The sequence below is a fragment of the Ananas comosus genome, linkage group 4, assembly GCF_001540865.1.
Source record: "Ananas comosus cultivar F153 linkage group 4, ASM154086v1, whole genome shotgun sequence".
Taxonomy (NCBI): Eukaryota; Viridiplantae; Streptophyta; class Magnoliopsida; order Poales; family Bromeliaceae; genus Ananas; species Ananas comosus.
This window is the reverse complement of record NC_033624.1, coordinates 2478707-2494811: the sequence shown is the minus strand read 5'-3', so window position 1 is coordinate 2494811 and position 16105 is coordinate 2478707. Positions and strand designations below refer to the sequence as shown.

The following is a 16105-nucleotide window of genomic DNA, read 5'->3' as shown; positions in this document are numbered from 1 at the left end:
AACACAAAGTTTTCATTTGGATTCTACTACGAAAGAGATTACCTACGGCAGACAGATTGCTTCGCCGAGGATGCATCGTGGATCAGCAATGCAGGTTTTGTGTGTCACTAACTGAAACCGTCGACCACCTATTCCACGACTGTATCGTTGCCAGATTTTTTCGTTTTAAAGCAAGAGTTCTAGAGGAGGAGATTTCGGAAGTGGGGGATGTTTGCCACCTGTGGACACTGATCTCGGACATACCCGTGGCCGTTACAAGATCAAAATTGTTAACCAAGCTGGCGGCAATTTGGTGGGTCGTTTGGACGGAGCGCAACGGCATATGCTTCCGCGACGTGGCCTTTAATGTTTCCAGGGCTCTCGAACGTGTCGCCGTTTTGACCGAAGCCTGGAACGAAGCACTTTGATTATCCTCCGGGCTGGGTGCCCTGCCCGTGTCTCCCCTTTGCTGATTTTGGTTTGCTCGTGTCTACTAGGTCTCACGGACCTGGTTTTTTTCTCTTATTTATCTCCTTTCTTCCTTTCTCTTGTTCCCTCGGTTCGGAGGCCCTAGCTGCTTCCAATTTGTATGCTAAATTCATTTTGCTTAATGAATGAAGCAGGTAGCTTGCTACCTTTTTCTCAAAAAAAAAAAAACAAAGTGTCTTTGATAAACGAAAAGCCAGTGAACTCCGTAGGGAACATTTGATCACATGGGAGAGCACGCTCTAATCAAATCATCTTCCCCGGCCAAATGTTTCTCCAGCTAAATATTTTCATCTTTTTTTTAAAAAAAGAAAAGAAAAGAAAATTGATAGATGAATGGGCAAGTAAGGTCATTCCTTGTGAAATTCTCTCGACATAAAAATTTGATGAGATCGATGGAGAAAACAATAAGAACGATAAGAAATTTATTGGTTCGGCAAATCCTTTCAAGGAACTCTCTCTCAGGGATCTCTCTTTTCTCTCCGACGACAATTTCACATGGAGGTTGTAAGTTGTGGAATCTAAAACAATGGTTTCGAAACATAACACTCCATAACAAGTTTCAGCATGCATGCCATGTTCTGGAACTTAAGTTGTTAGTTCCGGAACAAAGCTCACATTCTTGAACATGAATGAGACGTTCTTGAACATGAGTTCTCAGACTAGCCTCCAACGCCTTCGGATTCCACGAACCGTTGCCTCATATTCCCAAACACACTTTATACGATTTCGAAACATGAATCTTGTGACCTGAACACTCGACTCTTGATCAATATTGAATCGACTCGAAACGTGACTTCACCTCGATCTAACAAGATCATTCCTAAGAATGATCATTCTTACTATAAATTTACTAGTATCTCTAATCACTGTACTTCCAACTACGTCTGTTTTAGTATGAATTGAAATGCATTTAGCTACAAATATAGCAAACCTAACCCACTCCTCTTTAAATATATATATCTCAACACTTTGGAAGCTTAACAAGCCTTAACTATGGTGTATGATTTTGAGGGTTACAGTTAATGACAACTTGTTAGCTCGAGTGGCGTGAGCCAATGGCTCAAGTTGCATTAGAAAAACAATGATAAAGGTCCCAAGTGCATTGCACCTTCAAAATAAGACACCCCCCTGCGGGAAAACATATGCGCATTTTCGCATTAATTGTTGTACTCTTCTGACACGAATATTGTGGCGTTGATTGTTTCCGTGTACGTAAGAGATCATGTAAGTAATATCAATCAGTAATCTGTAACGTGCAGATGATTAAATTATTCGACATTTGTATCGGTTGCAGTTTAAATTTCGAGTATTCTTTCCCGTTACGACAGAAAAATGAAAAGTTCGATCTTGAGATTTCCGAAGGCGGAGAATACTTTCGATTTAATCCATACCACCGTATAGCTTAAGATTTCCGTCGATCCTCCTACGTTGATTCCTGCACCACTTTATGTCCATTTCTTTCTTTGATGATTCCTGCATCTCTTTTATGTCCAATTCTTAGTTGTCCCCTTTCCTTGGTACTTACAAGGCAAGATACACATGTGCAACAGAGATAAAGAGAGATGACACAGAGAAATCAAGAACGAAACTGGAGGGATTAAGGTCGATAGGACGATCTGTTTGAGCCTCTTTTCACCCCCTCCTCGAAGGCGAAGAGAGCGCAGATAGGAGGAGCAAGAGAGGAAGGTTTGATGGCAGGTCATTTCGGCTCGGATGCAGTGCTGCTGGTGGTGGTGCTGGCGGCAATTCTTCTACTGCTCCCTTTGGTGCTTCCTCCGCTGCCGCCGCCACCGTCGCTGCTCCTCTTAGTGCCCGTCGGGATGGTGCTGCTGCTCGCCTTTCTCGCTTTCGCCCCCTCTCACAACACCTTCGGAAACGCAAACTTTCCGCAATGAAACAAAACATCCATCGGTACGTATCTCGCGACCGCAAACACCTCTCATTTGTCTCTTTTCCTCTTTCACCTTTACTTCCAGAAGCATTAAAGGAAAGGAGAGGAAAGATGATAAAAATGGAAAGCGACTAAAAGACAGATTCCTTCTTATCACTTACTGATTATTTGTTGGTTCTTCTACATCAAATACTATTTCCATCAATGTTGTATTTGATTCTTCCCCTCATAGGATGAGTGAATTATTTTCTGGGAAGAGGCCTTAGGGAGAACTTTTGCTCTGCCCACGGCCAAAGATCAAACACAAATTTACATGTGAAGAGGAAATAAATGGGAGAAGGGAACAAAAAGGGAGGCGCCCGTCGGAAGCAGGATGAAATATAACCCCTACCCTTGGAGCAGCTGCGGTGGTTGCGATTGTTCGGGCGGACTCTGCAGCGGAGTCAAGCAATAGAGGAATAAGCCGGCAACGAGAACTGCAGCACCAGCAACGAAGCCCGCTGGGAGCGATGACGCCACTCCGATGTATGGTAAGGGCAGTGTGAATGCGTAGATGGACAACGGAACTGCACCACAACCATCATCAACAAACTGTTACATTTTCCACTTAAAATGTACCTGGTTTTGAAAGGTAGAAGGGAACGGCGGAAGAAAAGAAAACAGAGAAAGACCGGTGCTACTAGTTAGATTTGTTTTCATTGACATTTGCAAAAGTAATTGATATGTTGATCTTCTGTAACTCCGCAAATGATCGTTATGAACAAAACAATTCATATCTTCCGAAATCAAAACAAGAGAAGCTAATTGATTATACAAAACGTGCCGAGTAAGACTTCACCATCAGGTAGCATAAGGAGCTCGAGAAAATTAAAGTATCATTTTGTCACCCAGGGCATACCAATTTAGACTATTTTATCTCTGAAATCAAATGGAGAATAACAAACGAAGCTGATTTAATTATTTTTGTCATAATAGTAACTAAAAAGGAACCTACGATGTCAGTGAGTAAAAATACCCAAGCTTTTACCCGGATCAGAACCTGAATGAGGCGGTTTTAACCGAACATAATTAGGGACAGTTTCAGTGATCGGAAAGAAATTAACAGATAAGGCAAGGAAAACAGATAGCAGTTACATAGAGAGAGAGTAATGGGAAGACCAGAGAGCTAACCTGAAAATGTGGAAGCAAGGCAAGATACCACTGCAGAAGACATTTTGAGAAGGTGTAGCAAAGATATGTTGAATGCCATGTTAACTATTACAAAGAGAAGCGGCAGCAGCGGTGCTCCTTCACATCCTGCAAGAAACCATCATTATTAGGAACTTTAGTTGGAAAGAAGGAAAAAGAACCCAGCAGAAGCTGATGTGAAATATGAATTGTGATAAGTACCAGCCGATAATGATCCTATATTGAGAAAACAAGCTGCACCATCTCTTATGTATGTAGGCAGGAGATGGAATGGAACTCCCCACAACTTAGACAAAAAGGGTAGAAGAAGACATATAAAGAATGCCTGCAAAATATCATTTTTAATTGTTAAGAAAGTTCAAATTCCAATTGAAATTTGGGTTTCAAGTTATTGTCAAATATGGTAGGCACCTGGTAAGCAGATCCGAACGAGTTGACAACAAAAAGATCAACCGTTCCTCCCTGTGGTATGCAGATTTTGCTTGTTAGGAAGCATTATAAGTATAAAACACAAACGAAGAATTGAAAAGGTAATATACTGATAAGTGAATAGTGACAATATTTTGCTATCATAACTTCCGAGAAAGATGATTATGGCCAAGATTGGGAATAATTCTCCCAGTGCAGCAGCTTTGAGTTTTTAAATCACCATACAAATCTGAAAACGCCTGAAAGCTCCATATCTTCCTATGTGCCCAATAACACCGAAAATGTGGCTGGACATTAGATTGATATTAATACTGGAAGGCTGGAGATCTAAATTGCTTTCAGATTTTTATGGAGCTCCAAAGTACCCAAAATGGCTGCTACAGGAGAAGCAATCATAATCAAGTCCTGTATAGTGCAACACAAAGAGATCAATAATACCAACGAGTGTACCTTCAGCTTCTTTGCAGCATCCAAGAATATTATCTCCTACAGATTAACAATGTTTGACTGCATCAGAAAAAACTTATCTTAACAACTTGGGGTAGTGGATATAATTTCTCATATCTACTTCGGTAGTTTTGATACCTTCAAAACTGTGTCGGCAGCTTGAAACAAAAATGAAGTAATCATCAAAAGGGGCCAAAATATCCCAGAGCCTTTAAGCGAAACGCTTGCACCAGATCCACTGCATATGTCAAAGTGAAAGTACTAATAGTAGAATGACTCAGAATTATAGAAAGTATTTACTAATTTCTACTCATAGCATCAGAACAGGGTATCTCTATAGCACTTCCACTTTTCATCAAACCGGCCGATTTTAGGGAAGCACTTCCAAACTAGACCTTAAGGTACTGACTATTTTCTGGTCATGCTACCAATTATGCATCATGCATCATATGGAAATAATCATCAATATAGAACAACTTACTGCAAGGAAGAGTACATGTCCCTGCTAGAAGTGCAATGCAGCTGACAACTGTTTTAGCATGCTTGCATAATATGGTCCTTGAACTCATCATGAGTAATTATAGAAAATCTGGTAATAGAGTAAGAATTTCTATTTATTGCTTACAAATAAGTGAATCAACTTTCAGTATTTCAGAGGATGCTTATAAATAGTTCAGAAGCTTCTCATTTACAAAGCCAATGCGAACAGGGCGAACAGGGCAATTTCAGTTATTATTATAACAAAAACTCAAGATTTGAAACATTTCTTTCTTCTTTGTGCGTTATACGGTCAATGATATGTTACTGAATTCATATTCGCTGAATATACCTTGCTACAGTTATAATGACACCAATAGCAACAAGTAAGCATCCTAGTAGCTGGTTGGACTTGTATCGTCTCCTCAGAAAAATAACCGACAAGATAAGCTGCCAAACAAGAAAGGTCTGCAAAAAGAAACATTACAAACTATTAATTTTGAAATACACATATACCTGAAATCATAAAGGATGTAAAACAGTGAAAAGTTTATTCACCTGCGATAGTATTGGAATTGAAGCCCCGGAAAGAACAGCTGCTCCAAGAAAGAGTGAGCAAATCAAACCAAGTATGATAAGTATTAGAAATTAAAATTGATTCACTTTCACAAAAGAACTCCGAAAAATGGGGGAGAGGTTAAAAAAGAAAAAGAAAAAAAATATACTGAAACTCATGGGATCTAACAACTTTGTGTGTGTGTGTGTGTGTGTGTGTGTGTGTGCGCATGTGACAATTTGTACATGGACAATAGCAGACAATAAATTGGCCAGATATCACTGTATACTTTATAGTGTCAAATGTCACTATGAATTGGAAAGCAGTGCGATAACAACTTGTACACATGTCATAACATGAAGAATTAAAAGTGTCAAATTGATTTTATCTACTTTGTGTGCATCGAAAGCATTTTGATTTAGCTTCTAGAATTTTGTCTACTACATGTTTACATGAGGAACAGACAGATTTACCAGCTCAGTTGTACTGCAGATGTATCCTTTTAGAATAGGATAAATGATGCATGTATGATTGACTACAGAAAACTAATAAACTTTCAAAAATGAACTTTACCTCCAGCTGCCATGCCAGATGCGGCTCCTAGAGCTTCTAGCAGTCCTACAGCTAGAAACGGCGTCTTTGGTAGAGAAAGCATTTCATGGGTTACAATGCCAGCGTGATAGCGAATATACAGGATGGAGAAGTACACAACCACATATCTGGTATTCAAAAGTACGCATGTAGCCAAATTAGAAATATCACTTACCAAAATGTGAATAGATGAATGAGTTCAAATTTTGTAGTACATTGTGAGTGATAAAAGCATGCTAACGCTAAGTTTGGTTTTTGGTTAACTAACAGAACAATAGGTCATATACAAACTAAGCGATACCCCCAAGTTTCAAACCATCTAGAAACTCGTTATACTAAACAATATTCTTTTTAGCATATAATAACATGACCAATTACATGATCTAATTATCACCCCAGGATTTCGATATCATTCGAATGCAGATCCGGTTCACGAGTTGGTCAAACCGGTTGATAGAGCCATTGGGTCGTCGAACCCGAAAGCTATGGTCGAGAGAGCTGCTACTCAGAGTCTCGGATCAACCAATTGGTAAAATAACTAGTTGCCTAGTTAGGATCAATCCCCTGTTAGAATCATACCCTTCCAATTTAAAATTGTACTCGGAATGCTCTCTCTCGAGGACATAGGCTCCAAAACAAATGTTTATCCACCACTTTTATGTCATGAATTTAATGAATTATTAAGAAAGAAGAGTATAGTTCAATCTAAAGTACATCTCAAATTTCTGGAGTTTCAATGTCCTTTTTCCGCTGGACAATGTAGAACACATTTGGCAAGGGCTGCTCTAATTTTATATTTTTCACAAAAAAATCAAACAATATTTTAAGCTTGGAATTATATTTCTATGATAAAAAGCAAAGTAAACGTGTTAAGAACACGCTTACGCACATGTAAAATTGCAGCATCCGTGATATTTAAGAGGCTACAATCAGATGCGCACTAATAAGCTTTTGAGTGGTACGAGTCCCACATTATTTCAACTAAGAAACAACTTGTCTATGCGTAACAGGATGGTCAGACTTGTTGCCTGCTGGTGGGTCATTTGGACGACCAGGAATGATGCAATTTTTAGTAAGACCGAGCCGGACCCCCTACGTGATGTCTATAAGATTAAACAGTTGACGAACCTGTGGGAGCATCATATCACAGCTAAGAAGTAACAACATATCACCCTTTTTTTTTCACCCTCCTCAAGACTTCGGATGCCTCACCCTTGTAATTTAATTCATCCTTTTAATGAATGAAGTAACATGTTAGTTTTCCCTCAAAAAACAAACAACTTAGTCAATTTTATGTATTTTTCTCAAAAGACAAAACATTTTTTTTCAATATTAATTAATTGTGCATTAATTTATGAAAGTCATAGGAAATGGGAAATGGGAAATGGGAAATGGAAGGTGCGTAACGGCTTTTCGCAGCCGCAACGCGCCACGCCACACGTTCCGTTGCTCGACACAACGACACACGACGAGCTCGAACGTGCCAAACAAAATGTGGGGCCCAACGACACGTGCTCTTTCTTTTTCTTTTTCTTTTTCTTTTTTCCACTTCTTCATCTCACGACAATATCAGAAAATTTCTAAATATAAATAATTAGTTTTAATAGTAATTATAATCCGCTCTTTTTATAGATTTTTGTTTAATAATGATTACAAAATTGGGGAAAAAAATTGGACAAAAAAGCGACCACATACAGTCCTATCAAGTCGCACGTGGACACGTGTACGATAACGGAGATCGACACAGCACTTTTAACCGCCGTTATTTCCCTCGGGAACAAATCAACCTACTCTTTCTCACGGTACAGCTACGCCGTTAATGACACTTCAGACGACAAAATTAAAAAGAAAAAAAAAAAAACATTGCACCACGAGTGTCCAAAATTAATCCAAATCTGATCGATGTTTTAACATTTAAACTAAAATTTCTAAATAATTATTTTTAAAAGTATTTACTTAATCAAGAGAAATTTACACATTTTAGCATTAATAGTTTACAAGAAAAAGAAAGCAATTTCCAAAACTTAATTACAGCAAAATGAGAAAAATTAGACCGAATTATTATCCAAATTAAATTTGAAAATTAGAAAAATAAGGAGGAGGAGGAGGAGGAGGAGGAGGAGGGAGTGGTGGAAACACGCACCCGAACGTGGCGAGTTGGGCGAGGAAGAAGGGGTAGTCCCTGAGGGGGACGAGGGCGAGCTTGTAGAGCACGCGATTCCCCGTCCCCAACACCACCGTCGCCGCCGCCGCCGCCGCCACCTTCGCCACCCTCGCCCTCCCCCTCCCCTCCGCGTCCCCGATCCTCTCCCCCGCCGCTCCGCAACACACCACCGCCCCCGCGGATCCCCTCCCCCTCGTCCTCCGCCGCACCAAGCCGAGCCGGACCAGCACCGGCTCCATCGCCGGAGCCCGACCCGCCCGGTTCGCAGCCGCCCCGGCCCGATGCGCCCCGTGCGAGATCGGAGAGGAGAAATGGAGGGTGGAGATCCGATGATCGCGGGGCGATCGGGGGATAGGAGGAGGAGGAGGAGGCCATGGTCGATCGCGTGGAGTGGAGAGGAACAAGTAATTAATTTCTCGCCCTTTTTCCGAGTATTTATACGGAGTGATCGATCGAAAAGTTTTATTCGATATAGGGATGAGAGATCGCCGGAGCGTTCGCGTTCGCCAAAGTAGAATAGTTCTAGAGGGGAACTTCCAGAGAAGTTATTGCATGCACCCGATGCATCATGCACCGTACTCTTATCATAAACAATTTTTTTAAAAAATGTTGCCAACATGCGGTGCACCGGGTGCAGGGGATAATTAGCGGGGCCAGTTCCTTTTCGATCGAAAGTGGGGGGTGGGCCGTGGACGGACTCTTTTGTCGTCTTCCTTCACCCCCCTGATCCGATGTCACTGCTCCGAACATCACCGTACAGTTTTTCTGATCCTGACGTGTGGGGCCCACTCGTCAGCCTCAGAACCTTCATTTATATATATGCATTAAACATAAATTGATAAAATTTTGTTAGCCAATTTTTTACAATAGAAGTATTATGGTTTTTTTTTTTTTTTTAATTTGACCCTATAATTCTAGCTTCTAAATCATTGCACCCTCCCAACATAGCCATCCTCATAACAAGCATTTTTTTGGATTCCTATATAATGTTTACTCAAAGTTTTAATACACAAAATTTTAATAAATGGTATATCTCGTGGATCCGAACGCAACCATCACACTAAAGGGCTTTACCACAGCTCTCACGGACTTCAATCTAACTCAATTTATATAAATATTAAGTCTATTATTAAATTTCTTATCATTGGATTTCTTGTGAACTGCATCTCCACTCAACTTATTAGATTTATTATCACGGAGTAGAAAGTTGGACCTATTTTAGCCTAATAATAAATAGCCAAAAATCCTTTCCTAACGCATGTACCGTTAAATGCAGCATATAAGAATCGAATTCACACCATTGGCTCTGATACCACTTATGTATCGTAAACGCTAACCAACTATTTCAAAAGCACGTGCTGATAGAAAGCACGCATCCATCGCAGTTAAGAGCTCAATCACAGCGCTCAAAATTTTCGACGTGATTCAATTTACCTAAACGTTAGGTCTATTGTTAGGACTCCTCCAGTTAGGTCTTTTATGAACCGTAGCTTTACTCAACTTATTAGGCTCGCTCAACTCAACATATTAGTTTTCTGGGCCTGTTATTATGAAGTGGAAGGTTGAACCTATTTTATCCAAATAATAAATAACCAACATATCTGACCATAAATTTAAATTATATTTTTAAGATAAATTTATTATTTTGAAAAAGAACAATACATGAATATTAGCTTTCTCTGAACTTCTAATAGTTGCGATAAGTTCCTTAAACTTTTTCCCAAATTTTCAATTGAATTCCAACGTTTCTAATTCGTGGAATTAGATTCTAAAATTTTCATTTGAGTTGCTATTAAATTTTTAATATTTTTTAATTGATTCAAGATGAAAACTGTATGACACTTATATGAACTATGGTTTATTTTAATTTGATTATCTAATCTTTCAAATTTTTAATTTTGATATCTAATTTTTTAGCCAACGACACTTTTCTTATAAAATTTAAGCAGGTTTTACATGTATATTTTATACCATTTTTATAACTATAAAATTATTAAAATAAATAATTAATTTAAATTTTAAAAATTAAAACCTTATTAATTAATTCAAATTAAATAAATTAAAAATTTTAAATAGTAAAATTAAAATTTTAAAAATTGCAAAGACAACTTTTTAATACTTTGATGTCGCTTTCTCTGCATCGGCGGGGTTGCCGCATTGGAAAGCTGAAAGTGAGACTCCCTTTTTATAATATATATATATATATATATTAGAGAGAAGAGACGAGGAGAGAGAGAGAGTTGAGCTAGAATTATGAATAGCAATACGGGCTTCGTTGCCACCTATTTATTATTCGTTTATAGAGTCTCCAAAATCGACGGATCGGGCACCGTTGAACATGATTTATACACTTGAAATGTTTAGACAATTAAATTTAAAATTTTTCACATCATTTGCTAATGATCAAGGGTTTCAAATTGATGTTAATTTTAATGGTTACATTATGAAGCTGTTTTCTCAGTTTAACGGCGTAAAGATATGCCAAATCAATTAAATTTTTGATGCGTTTAGAAAATTTTTAAACTATTTAAATAAGATCTATACTTTTTCTTGATTACAAGACTTATATTATTTTTTTTAAGAATATTCATTTTTCGTCGTTCATTTTTTTCCATCGATAGATAAGAGAATAATATAGAAAATGGTATACAAATTGATTTTCTAAACATTTAAAGTGGTATAGCATCATGTTCAACGGTGCGAGTCGTCGATTTGGTAAGCTCCATCATACAAAAAACAAAGTGAGTCTGGCACGGAGGTTCTATCAATAGTATTTCTAAGCTCAACTATATATAATTTATATATATATATAATATATATATATAGTTGACTAGAAATACTCTCAAAAGGCACAAAAGAGTGGTGATTTTGAATTTTAGCCATTTGATAGAGAGATGTGGGTTGCAGATGATCGTGGCAGGTGAATAGTGTTTTTATGATGCAATAGGTATTAGTAATCAAAACGTTTAGATTCTAAGGCGGAAAATAGAGCTAAAAAGGTTGTGTTTTAAATATTCTTAGCTCAATTATATAATATAGAACTAGGCTACGCTATTAATAGCACCGTATTTGTGCTTACCAAGTTTTTGGCCATGGATTAAGAATGTGCAGGTATAGGATTTTGTGCGGCCCCCTAGGGTTGGAGTGGGTGTTGGAATAGTATAATCTAACGGGTGAAAATGATCAAAAGGTAGATCTAACGGCGGGAAAATTGATAGCACAGAGTGTTCGTGCATTAATAGCATAGTAGCCGACTCTATATATATATATTATATGTAATATGATATGAGTGGGCCGGTATGCTTTGAAGCCAGGAGTCCTCCGTGTTCCAAGTTGTTTTCGATGTTTGGACTTTCGAACGCGATCGGCGCTCGTTTAGAGTTGATCTAGATATTTAAGTAACCTAAAAATAAATTTTTTGATTTTCGATATTCTTTGCCTAGTGATCGAAGGGTTCAAATCATAATTTTAATGGCCGTGGTGAGCAGGTTGCAGTTTAACGGTGTAGATATCAAATCAATAAAATTGTGATAGAAAATTCTTACATATAAAACAAGATCAATACTTTGATTTAAAATTTTAATGTCATATTATGCATTTTGTAAGATTTTTGATTTCAGCTGTTGATTTGACCTTCGATAACTAAGGCAAATGAGTATCGAAAATCGAAAATTTATTTTCTAGATATTCAAATACTCTAGATAAGTTCAACGGAGCGATCGTCGATTCGAAAATCTGAACATCGAAACAAAGGTGGAAGCCGGAGCCTCCGTGCTTCGATAAGATCTTAGCGCATCTTATAATATATATTATATATATTATATATATAACTTTGCTTATTTATTTCTAACAATTAGGTTAAATTTTTAATTATTATATAAAATATCAAAATTTTTTTGAAAATTTCAAACTTGTAGTAATTCTAAATTTAAAAATATATTTAAAAATATTTTTTTAAAAAATTATTAAAAAATTTATAAAATTAATTTTAAATATAAGATATTTTAAATTTTGAAAGGTATATATTCTATAATTTTTTTGATTAATTATTTAGGATGTGTGTGATCCTGTAAAATTAATCCGAAAATATTTTTCGGTTGATTTTTTTTTTTCAGATATTTGGATTGTCCATAAAAAGAAAAATTTTAAATTGTTTTAACAGATTCTTGAAAAAGTCGACTTTTTTATTTTCGGCCTACCGTCCGCGCAAACGAAATCCTGGATGAAAACGCGCGGCTTAAGGCTGTAGGCACACGGTCCACGGGTCATCCTCACCTCGTGAGATAACTGTGAGAGTGAGAGAGTACATTATGGATTCGTGACTCTCTCCTCATTTTCCATTTTATATATATTATTATATAGTATATTAATATATATTATATATATATATATATATTATTTGGGCAAGACTGCTGTGCTTCGAGGAACACGGAGCCTCCATGTTTTGAGCCTATTTCGATGATGAAATTTTTCAATCGCATGATCTTTTTTTAGACTTGATCTTAGCGTATTTGAAGTTTCCTAGAAATATTTTTGTGATTTTTCGATATCATTAATAGCATCGAAATAATTCAAACATTACAATTTTTAACGCTTGAAAATAAAAATTCTAATAAAAAGTTTGATTTTTAACTAAAATTTTCAATTTATTTAATTGAGTCAGCCAACAATACTNTTGTTGTAGATAGTATAAAGAATTTTGTATCAAAATTTCATCTGATTTGAATACTTCTACACCGTTAAACTTGAAAACGGCAGATATCAACCATTAAAAATTATTGATCTTGAATCCTTTCGATCATTAGGTAAATGATATCAAAAAATCGCAAAAATTATTTTCTAACTTCAAATACCCTAGATCAAGTCTAACGGAGCCGATCGTCGATTCGAAAATTTCATCATCGAAAACGGCTCAGGCCTCCGTGCTCCTGAGAGCACAGCGGCCCTGCTCTATATTATTGTGTAATATTTTATAATATAAATATTATTTATAAATATATAATATTTTATTTTATAATATTAAATATATGAGTTCGGCTACTGTGCTATTAATAGCATGAAGCACTCGGTGCTACTAAGTTTTCCGCCGTTAGATCTACCCTTTTGATCATTTCACCCGTTAAATCATACTATTCAATCAACCACCCACTCAATCCTAGAAAGCCCACGTCACCCTAACCGCACATCTCTTAATCCAACGGCCAAAAACTCGGCAGCACCAATAACTTGGTGCTATTAATAGGTAGCCTAGTTCTTAAATATATATACTATTAAATATTATATTGCATACTTAATTAATGTATAATATTTTTTAAATATATTTTATTTATAAATATAAATTATAATATTAATATATGTAATATGATAATTATTATATATCAATAATTATTATATATAAATATATATATAATATACAAATAAAAAAATATATAATAATTTTTTATTTATTTATTTTTTCCTTTCAACCTTCCTAGCGTAATGAAAAATTATTATTATTTTTAGAAACCAAACGTAGAGAGCGTAAAATTTTTTTCACCAATTTTTTTTTATAATTTATGTGCAATCAAACCGACTCCAATAAAGCTGCTACTTTGTCTTTTTCTTTTTCTTCTTCTACATTTGTTTTGTTGGATAGTGATGTGAACGGATCGATTTTGGGTCGGATTTTTAAAAATTCGAATCCGAAATCGAAAATTCATATTCATATCCATACCCGACCAAAAACCTAAAACCCAAATCCAGATCCGAACCCGACGGGTTTTAAAAATTCATACCGTTGAATAAAAATCTAAGGAATAAAAATTATTAAATATTTTATATATTATATAAATAAATAAAAACAAATTATGTATATATATAATTTATTCGGATTCGGATTCGGATCGAGTAAATACAAAATTCATATCCATATTTATATCCGTCGGATTTTATTTTCTATATCCATAACCGAATTCATACCTGTTTAGTTCGGATAAATTCGTCCCGTTCGAATTCGAATTTGAATAATATTTCGGGTATCAAAACTCATCGACATTCCTATTTGTAGACCACTACGGCACTACCTCAGCTACTGCCTTTGGTTCGGTGAGCGAGAGTCACTGCTTCTGATGAGAACACTGGTTTTCTCTGATGCTTCGTCACTTCTCGTGTGACTTCATAGAGAGAGAATCATGGCACCGCTTAGAGCTCATCTCACAGCTAGTTTTTTATACCACTATCAAATTATAACGCCTAAATAATTACACATTAGAAGAAATTTTGATTCTGATTAAAATATATAAGCTTTGCATGCTAGTAATAAAATTAGGCTTAAATATTTTAGACCGGTGATTTGGCCCAACGAGTTATTATTGTTAGCAGATCGGATCGCTACAATTAACATCAGAGCCGAATACTAACCGAAAGCGTGAGAGCTAAGTACTATGCGTGATGGGAGCCGCCTCTAGAATCTCGCGTCGTCTAACTAGATTTGGCCCTGATGATGACGTCAAAGTCTAACCACGCTAATAATAATAACTGAGATTAAAGCATTTTGAGTTGATGGATTTTTTTCTTTTTGGGCTGGTGGATTGGGCCCAACAAGCTATTATTATTAGCAGGTCGGGTCGTTACACAAATTGATCAAATTCAAAAGATCGCTCAATTTTGATGTAATTTACACATAAATTAACATTGCATAAAATTCATCTAAATTATTGATCATTTAAATCGGTTATCCAATCTTTCACAATTTTGATTATTAACTAAAATTTTCAATTTATTTAATTGAGTCAGCCAACAATACTTTTATTTCAAAATTTAATATAATTATTTTAACGAATTTATAGTTATGAGAATTGTATGAAATATATTAGCTAAATCTGTAAAGGCACGACATATTTAAACGTCGAAGTCAAAATATTGTTTACTAGTACAAATCAAACAAATTGAAAAAGTAGATAGTAAAATTAAAACATTAAAAAGTTGGTCAATCAAAACAAAATAGTCTATACTTCAAATAAGTTTCATATGCTTCGATCTTATAAACAGAATCAGCTTTAATTTATCCCACTATAGTTTAGTAAAACTTTACTTGTAATCATATGATTTTAAAAATTAAATTTAACTATCATGGGGTTTAAGGTATTTTTCTCTTTATCACCCTATGATTCAAAATGCTGTACATAATAATCTTATTCTTTTACTTTTATTTTACTGTAAGGATTTATTATTAAATAGTGTATCATTCGGTTGGGGGAAGTGCATTCGTGCACGTTATCTTTTCCTATATGGATTTAGTAAATCCGGCTACATTTCACTTGCTTCATTTGAATAAATTCAATGAATTTCATCGACTTAATGTTGCTCTTATATGTCACATCATTGGAATTTATTTATATATAAGAACCCCTCAAATTGTGACTCTTGATCGGTGATACACTTTGTCCAATAAACCAATTAAACTAAGCAATTGTGGTCGGTCATTAAATACTTCTCTTTGTTTGGAAAGAAATTATTACTTGCACTATGTGCATTATTAGATCCGTCTCTGCATTGAATCCTACAACTATATATCTTTTTATATGAATCATATATGTTAAATACGTAAGTATTAATAATTTTGGTTTAAATAGACCTAAGCATGGACAAAATTTATGACAATTCAATAATTTGGCATTGTATAGAGTGGCCCGAGTGGGAGCTATACATCACATAAAAAGTAGTAAAATAGTATTGCTGTTTTTTTTCTTTTTTGTTTTTTTTGTTTTACCCTTCAGATCACTTATTTAAGAAGTTACTGTGCTGAGTAACTGAGTTGTTCCATAAATCAGCCCAAAGGAATTATGGCACTAAGATTTGTGCGGTACCTACTGTGGACAATTTATCTAAAAGTTGATGGTCAGGAATCCCTGGT

At 35.9% G+C, this 16105-nt stretch overlaps 1 protein-coding gene across 1 annotated transcript; it reads right to left on the bottom strand.

The window, feature by feature from the left end:
* Positions 1711–8756, bottom strand: LOC109709642 (protein CLT1, chloroplastic). The gene is made up of 10 exons (XM_020231953.1): positions 8191–8756; positions 6030–6175; positions 5459–5496; positions 5253–5368; positions 4562–4661; positions 4427–4462; positions 3959–4009; positions 3749–3872; positions 3530–3655; positions 1711–2925 (listed from the first exon to the last, which is right to left on the bottom strand). Exons 1-10 carry the CDS (start codon positions 8448–8450, stop codon positions 2747–2749), a joined length of 1176 nt encoding a protein of 391 aa, XP_020087542.1. The 5' UTR covers positions 8451–8756; the 3' UTR covers positions 1711–2746.

What these genes read in the sequence shown, in the direction of transcription:
- LOC109709642 (XM_020231953.1), bottom strand. Translation starts at nt 8,450, where the DNA reads ATGGAGCCGGTGCTGGTCCGGCTCGGCTTGGTGCGGCGGAGGACGAGG. An exon ending in GCCCAACTCGCCACGTTCGG is followed by an intron (nt 6,176 to 8,190) that starts GTGCGTGTTTCC and finishes TTTGAATACCAG; the next exon opens with ATATGTGGTTGTGTACTTCT. An exon ending in TATAGGATCATTATCGGCTG is followed by an intron (nt 3,656 to 3,748) that starts GTACTTATCACA and finishes GGTTTCTTGCAG; the next exon opens with GATGTGAAGGAGCACCGCTG.